Genomic DNA, 12,975 nt, shown 5'->3' with positions numbered 1-12,975 from the left:
GGCTGTGTGGTCAGCTGATGCAGCCTCCCCAGTCAGCTTCACATTATGGAGAGAGAATCTTTTCTTAAAATTCTCAAACCAACGCTAAAAGTTGGTTCAGTAGCTGCACCAGCCCCTTCACCACCTGTTGACTCATAAAAATGGGCACGAAGACTCTTGGCCTTCTCATGAATCACGTTGCTGTTAATCGGAACATTTTTGCAGTGCTGGTTCTCAGTTCAAATGTTCAGTGGTTTTCTGTTTTTACTCTGTTCTTGTCACGAACAACCTGCTCCACTTTTGCACTTGCTGGAGCACTCGCTTGAACAGAATCACGAATTGCTTGTTTTATCTTTCTTATGTACCGCACTGTGGATTCGTTCACACCAAACAACTGACCAGCCACGGCAGCACTCATCCCCTCCTTTAACTTGTCTAATATTTCAACTTCTTTGTCAGGGTCATCACTGACTTCTGCCTTTTACATTTCACTCCACTAGCATCACTAGCACTAGCACAGAAACACTAAAGTTTTGAGAGTACAACATGAGATGCTGCGTCACAGGCAATGCCTTAGTGCGAACAGAGGATGAGGATACGCTGTGGGTGCGTGGGGTCTACTATAGTATTGTATAGTTTACTGTCACCCTCAAAAGTCATGTCGCCTCTCCTGCTGCTCCACGAACCCCTGAAACTCAGACTCTTGAACTCAGTCATATATATATTTATTGTATTTTAAGTCGGTTGTATATTTTTTGTATTTTACATTTTAGATCAGTTTTATATTTATTGCATTTTAAGTCAGTTGTAAATTTACTGTATGTTGCACTTTAAGTCTGCTGTTCATTTTAACAGGTATACACAAGGCATGTCTGATATACTTGCCCCAATATTGGCTGAAGTGCGCAATGAGGCTGATGTCTTCTGGTGCTTCACTGGCTTAATGAGCAAGACCATCTTTGTCACATCACCCAAGGATGAGGACATGGAAAAGAACTTGGTAAGGGAATAAATACAGTACAGGCAGTCCCTGAGTTACTAACATGTTACGTTCCTGGACCCTGTTCGTAAGTCAGAATAGTGTTAATTCCATAGTTTAGGTTAGGTTAAAGCACAACCCTGTCTATACAGAATAATAATAATAATAATATCTCATACATAAGAAATAATGTAAATACTGTAAAATAAAGTGATGTTAAATAGTATAGAATAATGAAAGTAATGTAAGAAATGGATTTTATTTACAGACTTTGATGATGAATATACTGTATTTGGATCCTGTTTGTAACTCATGGACTGTTTGTAGTCATAAACTAAAAACTCATTCAGTTGTACACCTAGACCCCGACTTACGACTGCTTCAACTTACGACCGCCGCAGATTTTTTATTAAAAAAAAAAAAAAAAAAAAGGTTTTCTTCAAATGACACGCATTTTCTATACCGAAACGTTTCCAGTATGTAGTCTCCATGTATAATTAGAAAATTATGGGGGCCCCATGTGCATTCAGCTGACTACATTAAAGGTAAGTGCTCAGTCACACTGTAACCATTCCTTATTATTTATTACTTTCACTGTACTGTATCCATTCCTCATTATTCATTACTTTTACTGTACTGTATTTCATTGTAGATTATTTATTTAAAAAAAAAAAAAAAAAAAATTATCTATGTCGGACTTACGACCATGTCGGACTTGGGTCCCTAACCCCGTCGTAAGTCGGGGTCTAGGTGTATTATTGGATGTTGATGATTATTACTGATACAATTGATTTTACATTATTCCCTCATTGGTTTTTCCAGAGTTACTTGAGAGAATTATTACACCTCATGACACCGCGCTTCTTCGAGCACATGCAGCAACAGCAAGATGGGATGGACCTTCTGTTCTGTCATCGCTGGATACTTCTGTACGTTATTGTTTGGACTTAATAAATACAACCTGTAAAGGCTGTTAAGAGGGAGTGTGAGTGAAGAATAATGAGTGTTATGGCATGAAAATTGTGAAGTTGTATGGCACTGAAACATGGGGGGTAAAGAGGATGACATGCAGGCTTGAGTAAACTGAAATGAGAATGGTCATGTTCAATGTGGCACTGAAAGATAGGAAACTTTGTTCATTGCTAAGAGGGCAGCTAGGTATTGAGATTGTAGCATTGGCAAAGTTATTCATAGAGATAGGTTTAGATTGTTTGGGGATGTGGAGAGAATGGGGGAGAGCAATTAGGTTAAGTGGTGCGCGAGTTTAAATATGGAGGGGAGGAGAGCCAGGGGTAAACAAGAATGGTTTGGGGAAAGGTAAGAAATGACATTAGAGTTGAAAAACTGCCATCAGGTAATCATGGCAAACCTACACAAGAGTGGAAAATGACTGTAAAACGTTGATGGTGATGATGAAGATTCACTCTTAAATGTCACTTGCTTCCTCCCCTAATTCATAAAATGGGATTTCACACTCCAGTCCTTCCATTAATGTCTTCATGTAACTAAAAGTTGGTTACAGCTAGAATTTGTTAAATTAAGTTTTTACTGTTTTAGGCCTGTTAACTGAAATCATACATATTACTAATGCATCTTTATGTATTTTGAACTGTTGACTCTCAATTATGTATTTGTCTTGCTTCAGTAATAGATCAAGTGAATTTTTGGAAATGAACTTCTTTTTCTTTTTTCTCCTCACCTATTCATCACTCCAGTTGCTTCAAGCGAGAATTTGATGAGAATCAGGCTTTATCCATGTGGGAAGCATGTTGGAGTAACTACCAAACAGACTACTTCCACCTGTTTCTGGTGGTGGCCATTGTAAGCATGTATGGAAAGGATGTTGTGGACCAGAATCTACGACCCGACGAGACATTACTGTACTTCACTTCATTAGCCAATCATATGGACGGTCAAATGGCATTGAAAAAGGTGAACTATTAAGGCTCTTTATGGATCACCTAAAGAAGACTCTCCATCCTAGCTATTTTCACCTAAAGGGTAACCTCCTTAATGGTAACCTAACCTGACCTCATCCCCCCAAATAGTGTTAGGTTAGGTTATAATCTTCTGGTCAAATGAGCTGGGGTGGCGAATCTTCTTCAGGTGATCCGAATATATCTCCTGACTGGACCCTTATCTGTATGCATACAGTTGTTTACCATACTGTATATATGTTCATTATTAGCCTTTATCCATCCACTGTCTTGAGCCTTGTCTGCCCATTGAGTACCTATCTGATAGTTGGTGTGTTTCATGGAATAAAAAAATCTGAGTCTGCTGTTGATTTTGTCTTGCAATATATCAGTCTTGAGTACATTAAAAGCTTAATAGATAAAGAAACAAATGTATGCACAGAACTCTTAAAGAAGAAAAAGAAAAAGTTAATCTCATATCATTACCCTGTTGTTTTTTCCACAGGCTCGGGGACTTCTACACCAGTACCGTAGCATGAGCCACTTACCCTGCACGTTAATGGGACTGTGTGAACTCTGTGGTCCAGGAATGTGGGACTCTGGCCACGTACCTGTTGTGACGTGTAAAGGACATCTAGATAATAAACCGTGCCCTCTTAACCAGTCATCTTCTTCCTCTGCAAACGACCCTTCCAGCACTGCTTCCTGACACACCACCAGGAAAGTGCTTCATCAGCTGGTTTTATGCAAGTGAGATGGAGGAATGATGATAGGTAGGTGGTGCAGCAGGTGATACATAGTACAGTATGAGGAAATATATAAAATGAGTGTTACAGAGCAGCTGAAGGTAATATATTAAAAGACTTACTGAAGACATCTTGATAGGGATTTAGAAAATACACAAAAATTATAGAACATTGCTTTGAATATTATAGAACTGTATTTCAAAATTAAGGTATAATAATAAATGTACTCTGATAGAATAAGAGATACAGTACATAGAGTAAATCAGGGAATGAGAAAAGAAAAGTTGAGGACAAGCTTCAGGCGAGAGATAGATCAGTGACAGAGAAAAAGAAAGAGAAGGATTTGAGAATAGAGGGTGATATTTCATAGTGTGTTTGGATATACAGAATGACAGGCTAATAGATAGCATAAGTTGAAACATCGAACAGGAGAGCAAAGCAGAGATGGTACAAAGATGGAGATGATTTTTTTAAACGAGTTAACATGGTAAAGCTTGAGACATAAATAATACTGTACAGTCACCCAATAAACTCCTGTCGCCTCTCCTGAATCATGAACCCAAAGATTCAGACTCGTGTATCTGAAGCATTTATGGACAGAATAATGTATCAATCTACTGCTTCAGGTTCACTAGTCCAAATCTCGGGTTTTGTGGTTCAGGGGAAGGGGCGAACGGACCTTAGTAGTTGACTGTATGTGAAATTATTAGAAAGATACCAAAAGAAAAATGATAATTAGTTCCTAAACAGAGAAAAGTAATATCTGAAGAGAACAATACTAGCACCTAAAAGATGTTTCAAAAGAGATAGATGTCTTAGGGCCATACAGTACAGTACAGTCAACCCTCACTTTACGCGGTTAATGTAACCCACAGGGTACCGCGGAAAGTGAGAAACGCGTAAAGTGAATAACATAACATATGGGATTAAATGAAATAGAGACCAGTTGACCCCCAAACTCCACTTTTTCCAACACAATACTGTACCTATGTTCTAGTAAAAATAACATCTTAATTTTATGATGGTACATGCGCACAATTAATACTTAAGAGAAATACAGTCGCCAAGTTAATGTCCATTCAAATAATGGACACGACTCCCTCCCCCTCTTCTCACACTACACTGCTGGCTCTTCCCTCTGAGAAATTTTGGGGGGAAAACCAGGTATAGTAATAAATAATACCTCAAACTAAAGTTAGGATAATATAATTGACATTGCTGGATTCCTTGTAAGACCAGGAATATTTTGAATATACAGTGGGGTATGCTATAACGAATCTAATTGGTTCTAGAACCTTGTTCGTTATAGCATTCGTTGGTTATAGGATTAATCCGTTCCAGGCCCCCAAATACAACCACTTAACACTGAAAAATATAATATAAAATTGTAAAAATTGTAAAAAAGTGCATAAATATGCATCTAAACCCCTGAAATAAAGAATATCATTAATATTTGTAATAAAAAAACAATAAATTAGTAAAAAAAAAAAAAAAAATTTTTTTTTTTAAATAATGTTCGTTGTAGGAGTTTCGTTCGTTATAGCATTCTCAATTTTATAGGTAAAACCGTTCGTTATAGGAATATTCGTAGTAGGATCCGTTCGTTATAGCATACCCCACTGTAAATATCATATATTTTGCACAAAAGATAACATATTTACTCAAGAGTAAACATTATATCTAAAATTTGTATGTCTAATGCAAAATCTATGATGTTTATATTCAAAATGATCATCAAATTGTAAGAATTCCAGCAATGTAAATTATATTCTGGGTGGATAATTTGTATGAATTTTATGAGCTAAATAAAAAAATTATACTTCACCCGTGTAATGGGGTACACCCACCGCGGAATGTGAGCATCCTGGGTTCTGGCAGGGCACCGCGTAAACGTAGAAACGCGGAATGTGGGACCGCGTAAAGTGAGGGTTGACTGTACTTTATATTTGTTTGAAATGATTTTTTTTTAATTACATATTATGAGATTAAAGAATATTAAGTCCCTTTTATATAAGTGATACAAAGGATTAAAATATACTGTACTGTAGTAGGATGATGTGAATTGTTAAGCACTGATTTTTTTTATTGAAAATTGCACTAGTCTTTAACTGTGGGTGAATGATATGGAGTGTGTTTTTGTGATTTTTATTGCAATGCAGAAAAAAACCCACTTAAATTTAGCCCGGGTACATGACAATTCCATTTCTTGTACATGAGGTTTCTAATGTAATCATTGCAAATTAATAATTATAAAAAAAGCATTATTCCCTTTATTGGGATAGATGATTCAGCTTTTATTTTTTCTTATTTTCCAACTTATTTTCCTCCTCCTCTTACTCTCTCTATAAATTGTTTATGCACAACATTCCTCTCACTCCTTCACTGAACTTAGGATGATGTTAAAGCACCCTCACGGCATACATGTGCATCCTCACCCAACTGAGTTCTCATTTCAACAATATTGCAATAAAAAATAAATCAATGAGCCGGCAGACAAAAAATATCTGCCATGTCAGTGTGTTGTCTAATTGCTGTTGTATTATTGGGTTAGTAAGTTTAGATATTTTCTTGTTTTCTGGATTCTTGTCACTAAATTATGTAATATCCCCATCACTAATTACTGGAGTCATTTGTGATAGTAAATGCAACTTTACTGATGCTTATGTTTGTTTATGGGTGAATACTGGACTAGTCATTACTGGTGGAAGCTTGATCTGACATTTCACTTTCTTCTTGAGCCAAAACTGATCTGACATTATATTCTTGCAGAGCTAAAACCGATCTGACATTATATTCTTGCAGAGCTAAAACCGATCTGACATTACACATATACTGTACTTGCTGAGCCAGCCTCCTGAAATAAACACTTTCATCAGACTAGATTTAGTACAAGTTGGTATACATGACATTGGGGTGAACTAAGGGACGCTCATGATTATTTTCAAAGTTTCATATATTTATTGTGTTTTGGCAGGAGGCTAAAAAACACTAGTAAAATAATGGAGAAGTTACTAGACATAGATGATGGAGTGTTTTGGGGGACAAGCAGTGCATGTAATATATGGCATGATTATTTTCAAGAAATGCGAAATAGAGGAGTTATATTTATATGAAAATTAATGTAGGTTTTAGAGAAGGGGAAATTGGTTGAAAGATGTGAACATTTGCTGGAAAATTAAGCAGAGAAAGACTTTCTGAGAAGTGGAATTTTACAAAGTTTCGTAAATAGATTGAGAAGCAGAAGTCATGATGGTACTGTGCACAGATGGCTTCATGTTTCATATAGTAAATGGTTTTAAAAATGAATAAAGACATTTTAAAAGCATTTTAGTGTACAATTGTGTTGGAAGGAGAATGAATGATATTGACTTGAGAAAGAATTTTGAAATTACAGATGAGAAAGTGAGATGATGTTAAAACACACATACAGGCTAGTTGTTTACCATGAGAATAAAACTTGTGAAAATGTTAAGGATTGTTCTGATAATGCTTGAATACAGTGAAATCTCCATCTAACGAACTATATAGATATGAAAGTCCATTATATCGAGGGTCTGTTAGATGCAAAACCCCCACCTAACAGAGGGGAGTCAGTTCTAAGGAGTATTTCACTGTATTGATTGTCTTTGAAGAGGTTTAGTAAACAGAAAGATGTTGAGAGTAAATGTCATTTGGGGAAGCTGCTGGGAGTAATGTGGTTTTCTACGAGAAGAATAGGTGTATGTCAGCACAAACAAGTTAACAATTTAATAGCTTGGTGGCAGAGATTGCAATTAAACTGTATTGTACTGTTTTAGTATTGTTAGCTACTCAACTTTTAAAAATGAAATGATACAGAGGAGGAAATGCCAGAATTTGGGGGAAAATCTACTGATAATTTTGTACGAAGGAAGATAACTAGGTGACTACCGGAAGTACAGTTTATGTACTGTTTTGTGATCAAACAACAGTGACCCCTCCGTTAACGAACTCAATCCGTTCCAGAAGGTCGTTCGTTAACCGAAACCATTGTTTCAATGGGTTTTTGGGTAATTGGTTCCAGCTCACTGAAAATTTCCTAAATTCAACAAAAATGGTAGAAAAGTTCACTTACTTTGAGGTGTGTTTGTAGAAGGCTCCTGGATGATGATGATGATGATGATGGGATTTAGAATGGGGGTGGAGGAGAAGGAAGAAGAGAAGGCATTAGGGTGGAAGAGAAGTCACCCCATGGCGCCATTTCACCCATAAAATTTTAGCTCTCTTGGTGTAATTCAAGATTATTTTCTTTAAATCAACACTGCACTGCATTATATATTGTCAATATGTAAAATATATTTCAAAATGACCAATAATTTGCTTGGAAACACAGAAAAAAAGCGTTTAGTTGAAGAGAGAGTCAAGCAAGATGTTACCTCCAGTGAAAACAGAGAGAGACTAACTCCTGTTTGCTGTGTTAAGAGGCTGGATGCCGCTCATTAAACTAGTCACTAGTGACTTAAGAAATTGAATATTAAACTTTTAAAATTATTGAATAGTATAAACTTCTTGATATTTACGAAAATAGTAAGGAATTTAAGCCCTAGAACCGATTAATGTATTGGCGGACTGATACTAAAGCTGGTTGCCCGGTCAGTGCAAGCGAAAACATGTTGAGGTCGGTTCGTAAGAACTTCATTAACCGAATTGAAGATCCTTATGGAAGGCAGTTCGTTAATCGAAATTACGTTAACCGAGGTGTTCGTTAAACGAGGGGTCACTGAACTTATAAAACTACCAGATTTTTAATGCAGTTTGAAAGTTTGTGCTGAAGATTCTAACATCACCAGTAATGTTATATCTAAGAGTAGCAAATAGAATCATGAAGTGTGGATTGACAGAGAGCTAAGTGAAGGCTCAGGATTTTGATTATTTGGGGTAGAATATTCAGTGCAGGTGAGGAATTAAAAATGGAGATATTGGGGTTACTGATATAGAGCAATATACCCTATTGAGAGCTCTAGATTGGTTCCTAGGTAACAAAGAGTGCTAATTGAATCAACTCTAATCAGGGTATTGTTGAATGGGAATATGTTGATATGTATGTAGGGAAAGTTACCAAGTTAAATATTATGACTTGACAGTGTGGCAGAGGCTTTTACAAATCATGGTTTGACATAGCCAATTATATGAATGTAGAACAGAGATATACAGTAAAAAAACAAAAACAGAAAAGTATGACTAGTGTAGGAGGGAGTGATTGATAAAGAAACAGAATAGCATTTATATGTGGTATGAATGTAGGGGTAGAATGGATGTTGAGGAACTGTACAGTACTGTATGAGTGGATGAAGGGGAAACTAAGACTGAGGTAAATGGATTGAGAGAGGGAAGGAAGTATTAGCCTGGAGAATTATTTAGTTAGTGAGAAGTGGGTTATACTGGATATAAATATAAGTAGAGCATTGTATATGAGGCGTTTACAATGGCAAGGGCATATCACAGGGTTTTTCAATTTCCTATTTTCTGTCTGTCAATAGCTTCAGCATTCCTCTATCAGATAATGATGTCAGGCAATGTGGATATGTCTCCAGCATGGTACAATCCCCATAAGAAAACATTGAGTACAGCCTGAAAATTGAGCCGAGTTGATTTATTCAGACATACACCCTTGCTGTTCTATTCAGGGATAAGCCCTTACTATTCTGTTCGCCTAATATGTCTATTAGTAAATACAAATGTGGCATTAAACTAAGACTTTTCATGCAAACAATAATTAAAAGATTAAGGACGTCTTCATTATTTTGGTGGTATCATACGATACAATTGCCTCATTTCCAAATAAGTTGAAGTTTATTTAATAAAAAAATATATCACAATGGTATCAGAACTGAAGTATATGATACTAAACATTATTTATGCATTGTCATAATAGAGCGTACATATTATTTACATATCAAGATTATTTTGCTCATTATATAAATAGGAATATATTTTATCATGAAGACTTAAGACTTTTTATGAGTTCTGTTAAATATCATATCTATCCTTTATCTTTTCAGTTGAACATTGTTTAGTTTTATAAGAAATAATTATATTTTATTGTAACTGTTATTGATGGTGTGTCTGACATACATACAGCCAGTGGGTGAGATAACTTATACTGTATACTTATACACTACAGTATGAAGGCAGTAAGATTTTGTTTGGGATATTATAGTTTTAGCTTCATCTGAGTATTGTATGTGATTGAAATAATATATACTGAAATCTCCATATTACGGACTTCTCTCTCCATATAATCCGTTAGATGGGGGCATTTCACATATAGCGGACCCTCGATATAATGGATTTTCATCTATATAGTTCGTGAGATGGAGATTTCATATCTAATGGACCCTCAGTATAATGGACTTTCCTCTCCAAATAGTCCGTTAAATAGAGGTTTCACTGTACAAAGAGTGTGGCATACTTAATGTTATGTCAACCTGTGAAATAGCTGCTAAGTATGATTCTCTTTCCATACAAATTATTTTAGATTAGTATGAAGAAGATATTCCTATTTCATTTATATATATATATATATATATATATATATATATATATATATATATATATATATATATATATATATATATATATATATATATATATATATATATATATATATATATATATATATATATTTATTTATTTATTTATTTATTTATTGTAAGACACTTTGAGACAATTAAGATGGCAGTGTTTGTCTCGTAAGGATGGAAGTGCCATAGGTTTTAGCACAGGTTTATTAAGCAGAGAGAGGGAGGTGTCCTATTGCTGAAATCACTTGTGCCAGTGTCTTCATCACCCCAGGTTATGCTGCACCTCACCTCTTATGGTAACACTGAGGCAAGGTTAGTAGTGAGTTATTCCCAAAGTTTATCTCGTGCTGTTAAGTTGTTCTAGTCATTAATTTGTGGCATTTTAATTATTTTTAGAAATATGAGACACTGAAGCACTTAAACTTGGAACCAATGTTTGTGTGATACAGAGAGATGGCTCACAACACATTTGGTTGTGTAAACAGTACAAAACCATTATCCAACATATCGTCTGCCATATAGTCTCAGTATCCATGAAGACTCGACTCAACTCACAAGTTGTTGAGCTGTTGCTCAATATCCAGTTGTATAACATTGTATTATATAAAAACTTGCATTAAATGTTATTCTCTAGTACAGTAATATATGATACAAGTTGCTGTAAGTACTGTATGTAGTGAGTCTTGATAAGTGCCACATGAATTTTTTTTAAATTATAATAGCTTTTAATATTTATTAATGCAAGTTTGAAATGGGTTATAGCATACAGTAAACTTCCCAATTTTTAGTTAGATCAGTCTTTGATGTGACAATACAAGTACATTTTTACGATAGAAGGTGTAGATAATTGGGTTTAGACAAAGTAAATTGTAGACCATATACATTTGTCTGTAGTGTAATGTAACTTATTTGTTGGGAGGTAATTTCCTGCACATAGTGCTATTTTTTAATGGATAATAGACTGCACAAAGTGGAAGGTAGGGTTTTTTTATTGCATGTATGTCAAATATTGTCACTCATTAAATATGCTGTGTAGAACACTTTTAAGTTGCACCTCAATTTGAAGGAAAAAAATATACACTCAGGTACTCCTCGACTTACGACCTACCGTACTCGACTTATGACCACCCGGACATACGACCACCGCAGTCGTATAAAATATTTTTCAAATTACATATTTTTGAGTCCCGACGTTAGTGATCGCGCTGTGTACTGACAAAATTTTGGATGTAATTCCCTTTAAAATGGCTGGCAAGCATAAAAGTGAGAGTTCTCGTGGTGCTGAGAAGAAAAAGAGACACTCATTTTAGATTTTCTATGTATTATTTTCGCATTTTCGACTTTTGACCAATTTGACTTACGACTTGGTCGTCAGTCCCTAACCCCGTCGTAAGTTGAGGACTGACTGTATAGTAATTTTAGTATTGCAACTTTAATAGGGATTTAGATACTGTAGTACTGTGTTGTACATGGTGTTGGCTAAAAGCTTCAGTTACCCCAGGTTATTAAATTCTTAAATTAAGTCAAGTGAAGTGCTTTAGTCTTCCAGCTTAACACAAGTGCACAATAAATAGTTAACACTAACTGGAGATTATATTACTGTACAGTACTGTACTGCGGAGTATAAAAAGAGGAAGAAAATAATGTACATGATATCATTAATTATTTAAGCCAAAGATTGATTTAAAAATTATCTTCAACTAATCCAAAGATTGAATTTTAATACATTATTTTACCCAATGGTTATTTTTACCATGGTTATTTTTTTCCCAAGTACAGTAGTTTTGAGATGAAATGTGTTGGGTTTTTGTGTTTGATTTGTGATTTTGTATATTTACACATTTTATGAATGACGGTGTATAGTATGGTGATACAGGGATATACAAGTTGCCCTCACTTTCACAGGCTGCACAAGGATTGAATTCACATGAACATAAATTACTTTACAAATCAAATTTCACTTAAACCAGGTGAAGGTTTGCATATACATGTACAGTACTGTATGTACATTTGTGTGTGTGTGCATCATGATTCTCGTCTTGCCCACGTAGTACAGTATAATGTGTCTCATGTGGCATACACCTGGTGGTTTGGTTTGGAAACATTGATTTTACTTCCTCAATTGTTAATGGATATCCCCCAACTAAGATGATGTTAGCACTGGAAACTAAGTAGAGTACGTATAAGATAATAATTCTTGAAAATTGTGAAACAGCTGCAGTGCTTGTGAAATGAACCATGAAAATTTTTATACAGTATAGTCTGGATTTACGCGGTCAATTGAACCCGTGGAGGTCCGCGTAAAACGAGAAACGCGTAAATGAAATAACAGAACATATGGGATTAATTGAAATACGAGACTGGGCCGACCCCCAAACTCCACTTTTTCCGACACAATACGTACGTTGTAGTAAAAATAACATGTTAATTTTATGATGGTATGCACACACAATTAATAATTAAGAGAAATATCAATAATATAAGGTTTTTTAACATTTACTTTAGTAGAAAAGCTGGGTTGGCACATGTGCATGGCGGCTGGTTCCGAGGCAGAGGGCAGATTAGTTGCCCTCCTGTGAATCACTTTCACTACTCGCAGAGGTTTGCAGGGCCTCCCAGACAAACCCCTACAAGTCCATATCCTCACTGTCACTATCACTGACTTGGATCACTGACTTGGGCTGGCTGTGGTTGTGGTGGGTTGCGGGCAAGGAAGTCCTCAATACTACATTGAAGACTAGCATTGATGTTGTTGAGATAGATCTGGATATACGGCTCCATAACTTTCGACAGAAGGTTATTAGACACTTCAT

General features: G+C 35.6%; 1 protein-coding gene across 3 annotated transcripts in view; it reads left to right on the top strand.

Moving 5' to 3' along the window:
• Positions 1 to 4,556, top strand: part of LOC121853156 (TBC1 domain family member 16-like) — a 28,951-nt gene extending 24,395 nt beyond the window's left edge. For all 3 annotated transcript variants that reach the window (XM_042347114.1, XM_042347115.1, XM_042347116.1), the window contains exons 11-14: positions 835 to 979; positions 1,781 to 1,887; positions 2,674 to 2,890; positions 3,380 to 4,556. In XM_042347114.1, the coding sequence (XP_042203048.1) occupies positions 835 to 979; positions 1,781 to 1,887; positions 2,674 to 2,890; positions 3,380 to 3,583 (673 nt within the window). In that variant the 3' untranslated portion in view covers positions 3,584 to 4,556. The remainder of the gene's footprint in view (positions 1 to 834; positions 980 to 1,780; positions 1,888 to 2,673; positions 2,891 to 3,379) is intronic.
• The last annotated feature ends 8,419 nt before the right edge of the window (positions 4,557 to 12,975 follow it).

Source organism: Homarus americanus, unplaced genomic scaffold, assembly GCF_018991925.1.
Source record: "Homarus americanus isolate GMGI-L3 unplaced genomic scaffold, GMGI_Hamer_2.0 scaffold32871, whole genome shotgun sequence".
Taxonomy (NCBI): Eukaryota; Metazoa; Arthropoda; class Malacostraca; order Decapoda; family Nephropidae; genus Homarus; species Homarus americanus.
The sequence above is the reverse complement of the archived record's forward strand: the minus strand, read 5'-3'. Positions and strand labels throughout refer to the sequence as shown.